Here is a 17,303-nt window from a genome sequence, read left to right as displayed (position 1 = left end):
GGTTTCTTTCAAATGCAGACTTCGCTACTGTTGCTCATGCCTTTCTAAACTCAAGATTAGATTATGGCAGGGGTTCGTAAACTTCATTGCACCACAAAAATTACTTCACGACCCCAGAAGGGGGGACTGAAGCCTGAGCCTGCCCAAGCTCCATTGCCCTGGGTGGTACAGCCATAGCCCGAGCCCCACCATTCTGGGCAGAGGGCCAAAGCTGAAGCTCAAGGGCTTCAGCCCCAGTCAGGGGGCCTGCTACCTGAGTCCTGCCGCCCAGGGTAGTGGGGCTTGGGCTTCAGCCCCGGGCCCCAGCAAGTCTAAGCCAGCCCTGGTGACCCCATTCAAAGCGGGCTGCAACCCACTTTGGGGTCCCAACCCACAGTCTGAGAACCGCTGGTTTATGGTGATGTGCTCCACACAAAGCTGCATCTTAAACCCATCCAGAAAAATCAAACTGATGCAGAAGTCGTCTGTCCATTTGTTGACTCATCTCACCATGAGTATATTGCAGTTATTTTCCATGATCTGTGTTGACTGCTATCTTTTTTCCAGATGGAATTAAAGATGTTGGCTTTGGTTCATGCAGCCCTATATGGCTTTCTACCAACTGCAGCATCCGCATGCGGTCATACTGGCAATTTTGATATGTTCCAAAACCATAGCAAAAATACCTATACTAATTCAGTCTAAGAGATCAACACTGCTATAGACTAAACCTTCACATCTGAGGAAGTTTCTCAGCATTTTAAGGCCTGGTCTACAGTGAAAAGTTAGGTCACCAGAGCTACTTCAGTCAGGGGAGTGAAAAACACACCCAACCAACATAGCTGTGCCAACTTACTCCCCTAGTGCAGAGGCAGCTATGTTGACAGAAGAACGCTTCCGTCAATGTAGCTGCCATCATTCAGGGCAGTGGTGTTCCTACACCAACAGGAAAACCCCTTCCCTTGATGTAGGCTGTGTCTACACTATAGTCTCTACAGTGTAGACATATCCTAAGTAACCTTTGAGACACATTACTTCATCCACTGGGGACTGGGCTATACTAGTCAGGTCAACAGAGGGCAGCTTATGTCAACCTAATTATGTCAGTGTATACACTACAGCCTTGTCCCACCGATGTGAGAGTGCCCTACTACATGGACATAACTCCACCTCCACGAGAGGCATGGGGCTTTTGTCAGTGTAGTTATGACGATGCATACTTCCTTACATAGTGTCAAGGTTCCTTCCCCACTCTGACCTCTGGGGTACAGATGTGGGGACCTGCATGAAAAACCCCTAAGCTTATTTTTACCAGCTTAGGTTAAAACTTCCCCAAGGTACAAACTATTTTACCTTTTGCCCTTGGACTTTATTGCTGCCACCACCAAGTATCTAACAAATATATAACAGGGAAAGAGCCCGCTTGGAAACGTCTTTCCCCCCAAAATCCTCCCAAACCCTACACCCCCTTTCCTGGGGAAGGCTTGATAAAAATCCTCACCAATTTGCATAGGTGAACACAGACCCAAACCCTTGGATCTCAAGAACAATGAAAAAGCAATCAGGTTCTTAAAAGAAGAATTTTAATTAAAGAAAAGGTAAAAGAATCACCTCTGTAAAATCAGGATGGTAAATACCTTACAGGGTAATCAGATTCAAAACACAGAGAATCCCTCTAGGCAAAACGTTAAGTTACAAAAAGACACAAAAACAGGAATATATATTCCATTCAGCACAGCTTATTTTATCAGCCATTTAAACAAAACAGAATCTAACACATATCTAGCTAGATTACTTACTAAGTTCTAAGACTCCATTCCTTTTCTGTCTCTGGCAAAAAACAACACACAGACAGAGAGAACCTTTGTTTCTCTCCCCCCTCCAGCTTTGAAAGTATCTTGTCTCCTCATTGGTCATTTTGGTCAGGTGCCAGCGAGGTTATCCTAGCTTCTTAACCCTTTATAGGTGCAAGGGTTTTTCCTCTGGCCAGGAGGGATTTTAAAGGGGTTTACCCTTCCCTTTATATTTATGACACATAGGCTGTTGGCTGTCTTGTCAATTTCAGGGCTCCAGACTGGAGCCCTCAGCAGAGAACAGGGGGGCAAGAAGCCCAGGCAGCTATCTCCTGCTCTTTGTGGGAAGCAGGGAGGTGAGAAGCCCAGAAAGCAGTTGGGCTCCTGGTGGGGAGCTGCACAGAGCTGAGAGCCCTGGCTCTCAGCCCCCCAACACTGCCCCTCTTCAGTCGGTGGAAAAGCTCCTGGGGATGACACACACCGACAGAAGGAGGGGAGCGTGGACATCAGCCATCACAGTAATTACTGCGGTGACTGCAAGCTGACCTAACATAGGTCGACTTCAGTCTGAAGCGTACACATGCCCTGGAAAATAGTCACTTAAACCTCTGAAAACAGCAGGGTTCCAGATTAAGAAGTTCAATTTAACAGGTACCTGGTCAGAAACAAAGACTATCAATGTCTCTATACAAATGCAAGAGGCTTAAAGTAAAAACAAATTAACTAGAATGCCTCTCAATGGAAGAGGATCTTAATATACTAGGCATTATTGAAAAAAGTAAAATGATAAATCAGTAGGGTACTATAATACCTGGCTGTAAACTATACAGGAAAGACTGACTAGGCAAAAGAAGTGGAGGAGTAGCACTGTACTTAGAAGATTCTGCAGGATTTAGCAAGGCAAAAATTGAATGGAAAGGATCACACAGTTGCACCTTTCTGGACATGAAGCCCAAAGCGTGTGCGTGTGAATATTTATTTATTTTAATAATATTAATATTAATTAGTAGGCCTATTCTACTGGCCTCCAGATCAAGAAAAGGATATTGAATGAGCATTGGCCTGCTAAACCCAGGGTTGTGAGTTCAATCCTTGAGGGGGCCATTTAGGGATCTGGGGCAACTACGGGGGATTGGTCCTGCTTTGAGCAGGGGGCTGGACTAGATGACCTCCTGAGGTCCCTTCCAACCCTGATATTCTATGATTCTATGAAATCAGAGATTGCAAAAATCTAAGAAAAAAATAATGGCGGACTTCAGCTACCAACAGAAACTGGTCAAACGGCACTACAAAACAAAGTTTAAAGAAGCAATGTTTCAACACTTGAAGCCAGTGCTTCTTGGAATAGCTAGTTCTAGAGCACAAGAGCAGAGGCTATTCTTTACAGTCTTAAATAACAGTAGCTGAACCACTGAGTAACAGTGACTACAATATAATTAGATTCAACATCCTAGGAAGTAAGATACCAAGAACTGATAGAGGGACACCAAATTTTAGAAGGGTATACATTTCAATAAAATGAGGCTAGTCAAAGACTCTAAAGTTAAGAGTAAAAGTGAAATTTTTAAATGTAGCATGAATGCTATTTGAGGAAATCACAGCAGGCATTCTTGAACAAAAAGGGAATCAGGATGGCAAGAAGTAAACCCATTTGGCAAGACAAAAAGTTATTAAGCCAAACAGAGCCTTCAGGTTTGAATATCTAACCCTAGTGAAACTAATACACAAGAACATAAATTACAGTAAGCAATACGTAAGAGGGAAATTAGAAGGGTTAAAATAGAGTCAGAGCAAATAGCTAAGGCTCTTCATTATTGGTATTTACCAATTTTCCCTGAAATATTCCCACTGGTTTTTTGAAAAAGCCAGTATTCATGTCTTACTGATTTTGACGTGAATTTTGGGACCCAGAAATTTTTCCCAGGAGACGAAGATGGGGCTTTGCTGAAAAGCTGGCAGGGTCCAGCAGGGGTCTCTGTCTGCAAAGGGGTTTTAGTACTCATGGACCAGACTATTACTTCCTTCCTGAACCTGGAAGCCAGTACTACCTGACTGCTGCAGTGACAGGGCTGTTGGGAGCGGAAGGCTGCACCCCCATGCGTACTGTCTCCCTGCTGAACAGAGCCTACACTTCTGAGGCCAGCCCTTCAGAATGGGAGTCGATGGAGCCGTGCTGCGTAGCCGCAGCGATCAGCCCCAGGGCACACAACACCGTCTGCTTTCCTTCCATTACCCTGTCAGACGGCCTGTACGCAGGAAGCAGACTGGGCAGCACTGAAAGCCCAGATGGGCCAGGATGGGACTGTGACAGGATCCTCGGGGTACGACATGAACTGGGGTACTGCTGTGCCACCTTAATTCTCCAGCCTGGGCCATCTCTCACAATGCTTTGCTAGTGACAAACAGCAAAACCCTCCAGATGCTCTTATCACTTAGCACAACTGTGTGTGGACTCCCACACGCAGCTAAATTGCATGAATGCTCCCTGAACCACTCCCAGATCACACAGAGACAGGCATAAGTAAGTCTCTCAAGCCCCCAGCCTTGCACCCCCAGAATACATGGTCTTGCCCTGATCAGAAGCCTGACCAATATAAGTTTATTATCCAGTCTGCCCCTCCCTCGATGTGGAGAGGACACGCACTAACTTTTGTATACTGAGCTGAGATTTCCCAAGCACTTCAATCAAAACACACTGTTTTAGGTAAAATATAAAACAGATTTATTAAGTACAGAAAGTCAGATTTTAAGTGATTATAAATGGTAGTTACCAAAGAAAATAAAACGTAAGCACACAGTCTAAAATTATTAGACTAGGCAGTATTTGGATCAAGCAGTTTCTCTCACCCCACTGGATGCTGCAGGTAGGTTACAGTTCTTAATACACAGGCTTCCCCTTTAAGCCTGGGACCAGTCTCCCGAGTTCAAGTCTTTGTCTTTGCACTGTTCTTGTTAATTTCAACGTGGGCAGGGGAGGCGAAAGGCAAAACCATGATACCACTTTCCCCTATTTTATATCCTCAGTCCATGTGCCTGGAAAACACTAGCCCAGACATGTCCTGGCAGGCTCTGCTGAATCAGAGTGAAGCAAACCCCTACTGAGTGATGCTTGTGCAGCCCTCTTAGGGCATTGTAAATCCCATGTTTACAACTCCCCTACTGATTAATGATCACTTAACACCCTCCTGGGAGTGGATCACCTCCTTTATTGTCACTGGAGAACTGGCAGTGAGTGACACTGAAATATGTTGCAAGTTTGAGAAACAACCATACAGCTAAGGCTCATAACTTCATACACACTAACGATATACATATTTTGACAGAACAGTGGATTTCAGCAGATCATGACATTCCGATTCCTTATGTGGCATACTTTGTACAAAACATATCGTAATTACATGACAGTGGTGCATATGCGGGTTCCAAGTTGCTGCACTGAGGTACAGAGTGCCACAAGGACTCTGTGTGAGTTAAAGACTTCTACTCCCCTCCTGATCCAGGCTCTTCCATTCCTCTGCAAGCAGGGGAAGAAAGACAGACAGGGAGTTGGGTCCTGGTAGCTGAGACTGCCCAACTGCTTCAGGCAGTGAAAGGCTTCCTCAAACACTACATGGTGAGTAATCCCCACCCTGCATGGATACCAGGCACTCTTCCCCCTCCACCCCATTTCTCCCCCCACCCGCCTTCTGGTCCTGGTTTTTACCAATTTTTCTCCTATTTTTAATAAAACCCAATAAATTCCCAGGACACTTTAAAAAATAAAAATCAAAAATGAAAGGCCTTACAAATAGCTAATGACATTAAAAAAACCACAAGAAATTATGTAACTATTTCAGAAGCAGGAAGCCTGCCAAAGAGTTGGTGGGTCTGCTGGATCACCAAAGTTAAAGGGAGATCTATAGGCACTGCTGAGAAGATATAGACTGATACAAATAAATCTATCACAAAAGTTGTCAGGGACCTGTCCTTTTCTTGTAATAAAGATCAGGTGCTATCAGAAATTGAAGTGTCAAAAAGAAAAGGTGTGAAATAATCATATAATGAAAAGCAATATGTCACCAGGCCTAGACGGTATACATCCAAGAGTTCTGAAGGAGATTATGAAGTGTGAATTATTATGAAGTGGCTCAGCTGATAACAAAAACATGCAATTTTTCACCAGAAACAACTTTTGCGCCAGAGGGTTGGAGGGCAGCATGTATTATACCCATTTTTTTTTAAAGGGTTCTAGGAATTATCCAGAGAATTACACACCAAAAAGCCATATGTCTACTTGGAAAACTGGTTGGAACTCATAATAAAATACCTGGAAGATCATGACATGATAAGGTCTAATCACCAGAGCTTCTACAAAGGGAAAGTGTCTCTCTAATCCAAGGGATCTCAAACTTCATTGCACCATGACTCCCTTCTGACAACAAAAATTACTACATGACCCCAGTAGAGGGGGACTGAAGCCTGAGCCTGCCCCAGCCCCACTGCCCTGGGTGTGCGGGGCCAAAGCCCAAGCCCAAGGGCTTCAGCCCCAGATGGGGGCCTGTAACCTGAGCCCCACCACCCAGGTCTGAAGCTCTCAGGCTTCGACCCCAGGCCGTGGTGCTCGGGCTTCGGCTCTGGCCCTGGGTTCCAACAAGTTTAAAGCCAGCCCTGGTGATCACATTAAAATACAGTCGCGACCCACACTTTGAGAACCGCTAATCTATTAGAACTGTTTGAACACATCAATAAAATAGAAAATAAAGGCGACTGGTTGACAATTTTTACAACCTTTTTTCAGGCTAAGAGACAGGGTAAGTGGTCAATTTTCACCATGGCAAAAGATTAACAGCTGGAACCTCAAGGTTCAGCGCATGGTCTGGTGTTGTTTACTCTAATTAACAACAGTTTTTGGAAGAGAGGTGTGTAGTGAGATAGCACAATTTGCAGATGACAATTATTTAGGTTAGCTAAATCCAGAGAGAACTATGAGGAACCAGAGGGATCTAAGTAAGCTAGGTGAATGGGCAACAAGATAGCAAAGTTCAATGTTTATAAACGCAAAATGCTGCACGTTATAAGGAAACTTTTAACCTACTCATACACCCTACAGAGTTCTAACGTAACTGTTTCAGCTCTGGAAAAGAACTTGGGCATCACTCAATGTGGTCAGCTCAGTGACTAACTCTCCTCTGTGTAGCAGCAGCCAAAAAAAAGCAAACAAGATGTTAAGATGCATAAGGGATGATGAATTAGAGAAATATTATAATGCCATTATAAGTCAATGGTCAGACCTCATCTGGAATACTGTACACAGCATTTGTCACCCTATCTCAAAAATCAGAATTAGAGTGGGCTCAAAGAGATTTTAATATGAAGAGAAATTAAGAAGACTGGGATTGTTTACCGCAAGAGACAAATAGGAGAGAAAATGGCAACGGTATACAAAAAATGAATGGCCTAAGAGACAGACAGAAAGAACATAAGCTCCCAGTCTTATAAGGCAAGAACCCTGGGGATATTCAATTAAACTGAAAAGTGACAAATTCGAAAGTGAGAAAGGAAATATTTTTTCACACAATGCATAATTAGACTGTGACACACTACCACAGGAAGTCATTGGGTATGTCTTATACTACAGCTCGGAGCAAGCCTCCCAGCCAGAGCAGACAGGCTTGTGCTACCAGATGACTGCTTAACACTTGAAACAGCTGCGTGGACATTATGGCACCGGCAGAGGCTCAGGCTAACCACCTGAGCTCAGACCCAGGGGTAGGATGGGTTTAAGCTCAAGTGGCTAGCCAGAGCCTCTGCAGTGCTGCAATGTCCACAAAGCTATTTTTAACGTGCTAGCACAAGTCTGCCTACCCAAGCTGCATGATTCAAAGAGGAACTGGACTTTTATACTAATAAGAATACCCAGAGTTATAGCAGTTAATGGTAAGAAAAATTTGGGAGGGATATAAATCTTCATGTTTCAGGGTTTAAGCCAATCTCTACTAGGGATTTGAATGAGACATCCATGGTGGAGTGGATTATCCCATTCCTCCCTACTGTGAATCTGGTTTCCCTATTGTGAGGTTTCTTGAACCTTCCTCGGAAGAATCTGCCACTGGAAACTATCAGGGACAGGACACTGAACTAGGTGGACTGCTGGTCTGATTCAATCTGGTCATTCTACATTCCTTAGGGTGCTGTATACCATACACAGTACCACCAAACAAGGAAGTGGGATCATTTCCCACTAAACTGTGGATGAAATTGGGAGGGGGGGCCCTCCCCACAGGCTGTCTCTATAAGGCACCTATTGGTACACATACATAGACACTTAAAGTAATTACATGATCTTTTAGTGTTATCTTCAAAAAAAATTAGAGGAAGTTAATTTTCTCTCCTTGAATATTCAGGTCCACTATTCCCCACTTTCACCACAATTTGTTACCAACAAGATGCTGTCAATTATCAGTTTCATCTTTGCTCCAATTAACTACCAAATAGGATGCTTTCTGAGATTTAACAAAAGAACTAAGAGCAAATTTTCTGCAAAGATTTTCTACAGTGCAGAGTGGCCAAAACCACAACTTTCCCTTATTGAAATCAAGGGACATTGTCCTACTGAGTTACAGGCAGAGAAGTGAAACTGTTTTTTCAGAGAAGGAAAATCATTAGTTAATTCCTCTTTTGAGATGTTTACAATAGTGAAACCCAGAAACAGCAGATGCATGAAAACAAACTTACATGTGCCCGCAGAAGTATTTTTCACCCTGCCTAATAAATGTCAGTTAAAAAGGGCTTGAGAAAAGTTTATCTGTACGGAATTCTGTTCTATTCTTTTCTTATACGACACCCATCACTGTAGAACCTGAGCACCTTTCAGTAGCAGCCTAATTACACATCTGCTGTGTGTTGTTTATTCTCATCTCCTCAGGAGGACGAAGCATGTGCATTAGAATGTCTTGTTTTGATAGGGTTTGTTTTGTTTTAAATACAGGTTGCTATGCATTTATATTAAAGCACAGTCAAAGAAATGCATTTTGCATTTGGAAGTGGTGAGGTTTGGGATAGTCCTTAGTTCCTGCAGGACTTCAGGCTAGCTCCCAAGAAAGTTCTGTGTCCCTAACATATGCGTTTTACTCTTATTGTAAAACACTGTGCCACAGAAGTATGCTTGTCAACCACAGTCTTAATCCAAGAGCTTTAGGTGGTCTTTTAGAAACCCTGGGGCCAACCATGGAACACCACAAAGATAAGGACTGAGACCTTGAACTTGATTTGAAATTCTGTGGGAAAACAACGTAGAGAGTGAAGGACAGGTTATGTGCTTGCAGTAGGAGATGCGCTACAGTGTTCTGTACTACCTGGAGTTTTCTAAGTACTAAATCATGCTCAGAAACATTGTGTTGCTATAGTCCAACAGAGAGATCAGAAAGGTGTAAATAACTGAGGCGTTGTCATCATCCACCGGGATAGGACGAGTCTCCTAGCCAACTGGAGAAAACAGGAAGTATTACTCACAGATGCTGCTACGTGACAGCTTAGAGTTAGTGAGGAATATAAGCGTTCTCCTAGACTTCAAAAGAAAGAGCAACTGTGACTATGTACCTTCCACCAAAGGGGACTGCACAATGACTACAAACTCTTCAAAATGCCTTCCTCATCACGAGCATAATTTCTGTCTTGCAAAGATTCAGCTTCAGCCAGCTGTTCTTTCTCCATGAGTTGATCTTGTCCAAGCACCAGGACATCTTGGTGACAGAAGAGTGGTGGTATGTAGTAGAGCTGCATATTACTGGCACTTGAATCCATGTCATTTGACCACTTCACCTTGTGGTTGCACTTAGATATTAAAAAGAACCAGAGAGATTTGATCCTTGTGGAATTCCACAAATGAGATGGAGTACTGGGATTTGATGGAAAAGGTTCCAATTCAAAAATTATCCTGGCAGAGGTGACTGCAACCAGGAAAGCAATTTTGATGGAGTAGACTAAGTGGCTTGAATGGCAAATTTATTAAGGTATATAAAACTATATAATATTATAAGGTATATAATATTATGATGAAACCACAAGTTACAATTAAGTGTCTATAGGGTACCTCTGAGATGCCGCCTGCAGGAATCTCTGAACTACAGATCTACTCTGAAAATGACTAAAAATGATAATATCTTACTCATTAGATCCGCTCTGTGTTTCGGCAAGGTCATATCTGCTGTCTTTGGTAACAAAAATAAGTCATTACTTTTTACTCCTGTTAGCACTGCAGACACAACACAGCTCTCAGAAAGGGAGAAAGAGTCTCATGTTGCTTTTGCATCCTCTACAGAAATATTTACAAAGTTCCATTTACAGACCTAATGAGTTATACCTATGTAAACCATCAAGGCAATATAGCTTCAATGGAGAAAGGCACTCTCCTCATAATTTGATGTGCAATACTTGTGTTCTCTTAATTTGCATATTCTGGAATGAGTTTGCATAGCTGCTGGTTAGAAAAGACATATTCTTCCCTATAAACCAAGCACATTTGATATGGAAACTATTGCAGAACCAACAGAAAACCTCACACATCCTTTTTTTTTTTTTTAACGGACATTCCACCATCATCTCCAAATCCTCTCTCAAAACCCACTTCACGGGGGCTTATAAAATGTAGCCTTATGTATTAACTTTAAGAAAAACGGTGCATTCCTCAAATAATGTGCACTAGCACATTTTTGGACACCATATAAATAACAGAACTGACCCAAGCAGCAGCAGGATCTTATTGTCTTGACCCACGTCCTCATCTCCTTTCACCCTCTCCTTAGCTCTGTCCATACTACCTATCCTTATTAGCTCACGAAAGCTTATGCTCAAATAAATGGGTTAGTCTCTAAGGTGCCACAAGTCCTCCTTTTCTTTTTGCAAATACAGACTAACATGGCTGTTACTCTGAAACTTATTTTAGATTGTAAAATATCCAGTGCAAGGACTTCCTTTTTGGGAACAAACACAGCTACATATCTATTTTTGTAACACATTAAATACATCTATGGCTATAAAGAAAACAGTGACCACACAGTGGTATATCCAGGTTGAAAGTCCAACTAAAAAAAGATCAAGGAAATCTAAGGATTCCAGGAGATACCACATTGCCCTGACTGTACTTTCTCAACAACTTTATAACCTGTTAAAAAAAAAAGAGAGAGAGAGTCAGGTCAACAATTAGCAAGTGTCCACATTAAGGAGACTGTCCCCATAGGAAGGCAACAAATATAATGGCAGCCGATCCCAAGTTAACCCCCATGTAGTCACAAACTGCATGGATACTGAAGTCATGGCAGAACTATAAACCTGGCCAACTCCAATTCTAAGAGATTAAAGAATCAGGGTACCTGCACATCACAATGAATCTAATTTAATCTTATCCTGGAACCTGCATGTACATGGTGAACACAAATGAATCCATTTTTCAGAATGGAACTTCTATGTCTGAAGGTAGATCAAATCAGGAATGGTACTGACTTTATTAGCCACCAACAGAACATTGAACTGAAGGTTATGGTGACTCTCAGCCAATGCCCTACTGCTCCCAACAAACCCTTGCCAAATCTAAAATAACTTAAATGTAACATACATAAATAATGGTATTATAATTGGAAATATTTCATTCTACAGTTTGAGGTTTTTAAGGTTAACCAATTGATCCAGGTTTGCTGATTTGCATACATCTTAATACCTCATTCTTAACGCTGAAAACACTTTATCAAAAAACAAACCAAAAAAATCACTCCAGTTCCTGGAACAGTTTCAGAATTATGAACTACACTGGACGAAAGCTCAGCCAGGTTCAAAGTGGCACACTGAGGGAGGACCTGAACACTGAGTAAATGTACTCTGAAAAAAGTCAAACCTAATCAGACTAGAGATTAGCATACTAATAAGGAGCAGGAACAAGGAAAAAACAAGCTCATTTTCTACAGCGCTACCATTAAGAGCAGGGGATTTGGCGAAAAGGGCCCAAAATCTTTGTTCATATTTCAATGAGATCAGGTATAACTGAGATTCTGCACACCAACCTAAACTGATTTTATGAATATGCAATTAAAAAATGTTAAGATGGAATCAGTGTTGCTCACACACAACAGAGCATTAAACATTAGAAAACCAGAAATGCTTAGTGAAGGTCCCCCCACGTATACCTTAAAAGAACATTAGTGTTGCAAGAAAACAAAAAAAAAAAATGTTAAGGTAAAACTTCCAACACAACACAAAGAAAGTTTAGTTCAGCCCCACACACATGCAAGCATATGGAGACAAAGTAAAATGAATGTATGTGTAATGCCACTTGGGGAACTGGCAGCCAACACTGCCTTTGTCAGTAATTGTGCTGCACACATAAAATGGTAATGTGATTATGTGTGTTTTTTTATGTTAACTTAGTGAGTTCCTCGTGGCATCTTTAAGGGAGCAAAGTTAAATGTATCTGGTTAACATTGCCTTAACTAGGGAGGGTATTATAACACTGACAATCTTTTAAGCGGTATGCTTAACCAAGTATTTCTTGGTTTTCCAACATCTGTGTTTACATTCTGAAGTCTCATGTTCTGGAAGGGTACAGGAAGTAGGAGACGCTGTTATACAGCAGCAAAATTACCTTCACCTTAACCAATTAATCAGTGGAACAGGTGATATTAGAACTCATGGTCTCCTGGCTCCCAGCCAGGTGAACATTCTGTAAGCTAAAGGTCATTTTGAAGGAAGCAAGCAACATATTCATCTGTCTGATCCTTGTTTGCCACTAAATTCAGAGGTGGAAATGGTGCTGAAGTTATGTCAGAATGCAGTTAAGGGGTCTGCACACCATGCTGGCAATGTATAAGTGCACCAATACCACTCTGTCATCTTATTCTGAACTCCAAAAAGGTTTGCTAACTTTTCATATTTTAAGCGATGTACTTTTTTTCCTTTCACAAGTTTTCTCCTAGGCATGAGCAATTCAAAAGCAGCTTAGTTCGAGGTATTCAGGTTCTTCCAAAGTGACAACTCTTTACACAATGTGCATGATGGGCTATCACCAGCAGGAGAGTGAATTTGTGTGCGGGGGTGAAGGGTGAGAAAACCTGGATTTGTGCTGGAAATGGCCCACCTGATGATCACTTTAGATAAGCTATTACCAGCAGGACAGTGGGGTGGGAGGAGGTATTGGTTCATATTCTCTGTGTATATATAAAGTCTGCTGCAGTTTCCACGATATGCATCTGAGGAAGTGAGCTGTAGCTCACGAAAGCTTATGCTCTAATAAATTGGTTAGTCTCTAAGGTGCCACAAGTACTCCTCTTCATAATGCAATATGTGGCTTTAAATGGAAATGTGGGTGAAAGCTTAACAGAGTCTCTTAAAAATTAGTGTACATGTGTTCAGAGGTTATTAATACAGTGCTACATACGCTACTGTGCTCATATCCTATTTGGTTGTGTTATCCTTTTTCTTCTGAGACTTGTTTTCTGGTGCATTTGTTTGAACAAAAATGTGATCCTGATATATGAATGTAGCTGAGGCCTGATGGAAATGAGAAATTAACACTTGAAAGGAGGTCTCATTTCTTGGAAGATAGAATTAGGGAGATAAACAGAACATTGGGTTTAAAAAGAATGTCTGAGCCAACAAAGATAAGAGGGAGAACACCTAGGGAACCATTTACTAAAAATGGACAAGGTAAGTTAGAAATGTAGAGATTATATAAAGATCAGGTTCTACATAAACAGCACACAGAGCATGCGGTACAGAGATTGGTTCCTGCAAAGTGACCAAAACAATCCAAAAATGTGTAATCTAAGGTATAGTAAATGCAATGAAATGTTTAAACGTATATGAAGGGAGAGCGCTTCTGTGTAACTTTCGATGTGTGGTATGCTCTAGACCAGGGGCAGTCAATTACTTTGTCACGGTTCAAATTTCTTGGTCAAGGTATAGTTAAGGTCCAGACTCCAGAGAAAATAAAAAATAATGATAATAATAAAATAACAATAAGTAAATGAAAAGATTTCAGGGTCCATACAAAAGTGTCCAGATTTGGCCCACCGTCCGCCTATTGACTACCCCTGCTCTAGACCCACCCCTAAGCTTGAGTCTGATCAACTCAGCTTAGCTTTGTTGTATACCAAATAAAGGAACCTGAGTGACAAAACCTGGAGTCGAACTGGTTTCTTGGATCCCAGAGAACTGGGCCAAGTGCTGGCGCAGACCTGGACAAGCTGTTCTGGATAAACGGAGGGACTCCAAACGCTGACATGTATATTCCCACCCGAAATTGTTTTCTCACTCACCCACATTTGAGGTAGCGGGCTTGTTACAGCCATGTTGGAAAGTTATCCCGGGCACCTCCGCGACCAGGCTCTTCCCCAGAGAGGCGAGAGTGACGAGGCGACTCTGCCGGCTGTCAGCTCGCCAGGCGGAGGAAAGCCCAGCCAGCCTGGGCTCTGCTACCTGGACACAAACCGGGACCCCCCCCGCTCGTGTCGCTGTGCCGGGGGCTGCCCCCCGCCTAGGGGCGAGGACGAGAGGCGCTCCGGGGGGAGGGGGGGCAGAGAGGGAGGCCCCCGTGACAGGAGCCAGGCCCCCTGCAGAGCCTCTCCAGGCAGGGACCCCCACCCCTGCGGCCGCCCGGAGGGGGGCCCAGCCGGCCAGGACGGGCAGGGAGGGGGGCCCCGGCGGTGCTGCGGGGGGGCCCGGCGGCTGACAGGCGCTGCCCGGTGCGGGGCCTGCCCGGGTCGCTACCTTGTAGACGTCGCCGTAGGTGCCGCTACCGATGCGCTGGATGAGCTCGAAGTCCTCCTGGGGGTTGCGCCGGGAGAGGTCGCGCACCCGCCCCACGCTCATGGCGCCGCCGAGGCGGAGGGCCCCGCTCGGTCACCGGAGGGGGAGGGGGGGACACCGACGACCGATCACCGCCGCCCCCCGACCTGCTCAGCCAACATGGCGCACTACGCGACACAGGGCGCATGCGCGCCTCTCCCCCGCCCCGCCCCGCCCCCGGCCAGAGGCACGGGGCAGGGACGCTGCCGCCCAGCGCGCGCATGGGGCGGGGCGAGGAGAGCGGCGCGCGCCCTAAGCTCAGCGGCTCAGCCACGCCCCTGCTGCCCACGTGGCTCCCAGCTGGCGAGGCCTCAGCGGAGCGGGGCCGAGGCCGGGGGCTCTCCAGTGCTACCCACGTCTCATAAATGAGAAACCAACACGTTACAAGCCCGGGGCAGTCCGCTCTCCATTCCCTAGGCTGCCCTGACCCCCTGCACCCACCAGTGCCCTGTCCCACTCCCCAACCCTGAGCTGCACCGACCCCCAACTCAACAAGGCCCCGTCCCGTTCCCCGGGCCACCCTGACTCCCATCCACTCCTAACAAGACCCTGCCCCAGTCATTGCCTCAGGTTGCACTAACCCCCTTCCCTATACCCAACAAGGCCCTGTCAGGCTCATTGCCCCCTGCCGGGCTGAACCTACACCCAACAAGACCCCACTCATCCCAGGCTGCCCTGGTCGTAAACCCAACAACCCATTTCCCCTTGCCAACCCAATCTGTGCTGGCCCCTGTGGCCAGCAACATCCCATCCCTGTTCGCTGGTCTTGCCTGCAGCTGTTTCATTTTGCCTCCACTCCCTCTCCTGGGCAGTTGACCCCTAAACCCAGCAAGACTCTCTCCCCCTAAAACAGCCTGGGTTGCTCTGCCCCAGGCCTGGTCTACACTACTGAGATTAGGTCGATGTAAACTGCCTTATATCAACCTAACTTTGGAAGTGTCTACACTTAAATGTTGCTCCCAGTGTAACTACCCTGCTACATCAGCAGCATAGAGTCAAGGTCAATGTAGTTAGGTCACCGCATTGTCCGTTTTACACTGTGTTACTTACATTGACTGTTACTGGCTTTCAGGAGCCATCCCACAATGCCCCACATTGACAGTACAAACAATACAAGCACTCCTGTTGAGGATGCACACCACTGACACAAGGAGCAAAGTGTAGATATGCATGAACAATGACATACAGCCAACGTAAGTTAGGCTGGCTTAATTTTGCAAAGTAGACATGGCCCCAGTATACAGCACTCAGTATTACATCAGCAAGCACAGTGGTTCTCAAACTTTTGTACTGGTGACCCCTTTCACATAGCAAGCCTCTGAGTGCAACCCCCCCTTATAAATTAAAAACACTTTTTAATAACACCATTATAAATGCTGGAGGCAAAGTGGGGTTTGGAGTGGAGGCTGACAGCTCATGACCCCCCATATAATAACCTCATGGTCCCCGAGGGGTCATGACCCCCAGTTTGAGAACCCCTAAGCAAGCATAACTGATCACAGCCACACTGTGAAAACTGGTCACATGGAACAGGCCAGCAAGCCTGCCTGTACTTCTTTTCCCAGTTCTACTCATGCTACAGCCCTTTGTGGGCATAGCGTTAAACACAGCAGCTCTCCAGTCACCCGTAGAGTCTCCCAAGACAAACAGGAGATGGGACCTGAATTCAAAGGGAGAAAAGAAGCAGGGGGAAAAAAACCCTATGATCCCTGTGACTCCCCCTTCCCAACTCCAGCTGTGAGCATCCCTCACACATAGATGAGAAAGACCCTGTGACATGGGGTGTGTCAAGCTGGGAGGAGTGGTAGATACGCTGGAGAGTAGGGATAGGATACTGAGGGACCTAGACAAATTAGAGGATTGGGCCAAAAGAAATCTGATGAGGTTCAACAAGGACAAGTGCAGAATCCTGCACTTAGGACGGAAGAATCCCATCCACCGCTACAGACTAGGGACCGAATGGCTCGGCAGCAGTCCTGCAGAAAAGGACCTAGGGGATACAGTGGATGAGAAGCCGGATATGAGTCAACAGTGTGCCCTTGTTGCCAAGAAGGCCAATGGCATTTTGGGATGTATAAGTAGGGGCATTGCCAGCAGATCGAGGGACGTGATCGTTCCCCTCTATTCAACATTAGTGAAACCTCATCTGGAGTACTGTGTCCAGTTTTGGGCTCCACACTACAAGAAGGATGTGGAAAAATTGGAAAGCGTCCAGCGGAGGGCAACAAAAATGATTAGGGGGCTGGAGCACATGATTTATGAGGAGAGGGTGAGGGAACTGGGATTGTTTAGTCTGCAGAAGAGAAGAATGAGGGGGGATTTGATAGCTGCTTTCAACTACCTGAAAGGGGGTTCCAAAGAGGATAGATCTAGACTGTTCTCAATGGTAGCAGATGACAGAATGAGGAGTAATGGTCTCAAGTTGCAGTGGGGGAGGTTTAGGTTGGATATTAGGAAAAACTTTTTCACTAGGAGAGTGGTGAAGCACTGGAATGTGTTACCTAGGGATGTGGTGGACTCTCCTTCCTTAGAAGTTTTTAAGGTCAGGCTTGATAAAGCCCTGGCTAGGATGATTTAGTTGGGGATTGGTCCTGCTTTGAGCAGGGGGTTGGACTAGACGACCTCCTCAGGTCCCTTCCAACCCTGATATTCTATGATTCTATAAAGCTGTCTGGAGTGGCTCATGAGCATGAGTACCAATCTCAGGGCAGACTATTA

At 44.8% G+C, this 17,303-nt stretch overlaps 1 protein-coding gene across 4 annotated transcripts in view; it reads right to left on the bottom strand.

Annotated features, from left to right (window-relative positions):
• MAP4K3 (mitogen-activated protein kinase kinase kinase kinase 3) overlaps positions 1–14,747 on the bottom strand; it is a 142,683-nt gene extending 127,936 nt beyond the window's left edge. For 2 of the 4 annotated variants that reach the window (XM_073339812.1, XM_073339813.1), the window contains exon 1: positions 14,508–14,746. In XM_073339812.1, coding sequence (XP_073195913.1) covers positions 14,508–14,609 — 102 coding nt within the window. In that variant the 5' untranslated portion in view covers positions 14,610–14,746. Of the gene's footprint in view, positions 1–14,056; positions 14,393–14,507 lie in introns of those variants that run through there. The other 2 variants (XM_073339816.1, XM_073339814.1) reach the window with 2 other exon arrangements.
• Between the last annotated feature and the right edge of the window lie 2,556 nt (positions 14,748–17,303).

This window comes from Lepidochelys kempii, chromosome 3 (genome assembly GCF_965140265.1).
Source record: "Lepidochelys kempii isolate rLepKem1 chromosome 3, rLepKem1.hap2, whole genome shotgun sequence".
NCBI lineage: Eukaryota > Metazoa > Chordata > Testudines > Cheloniidae > Lepidochelys > Lepidochelys kempii.
This window is presented reverse-complemented; position numbering and strand designations above follow the sequence as displayed.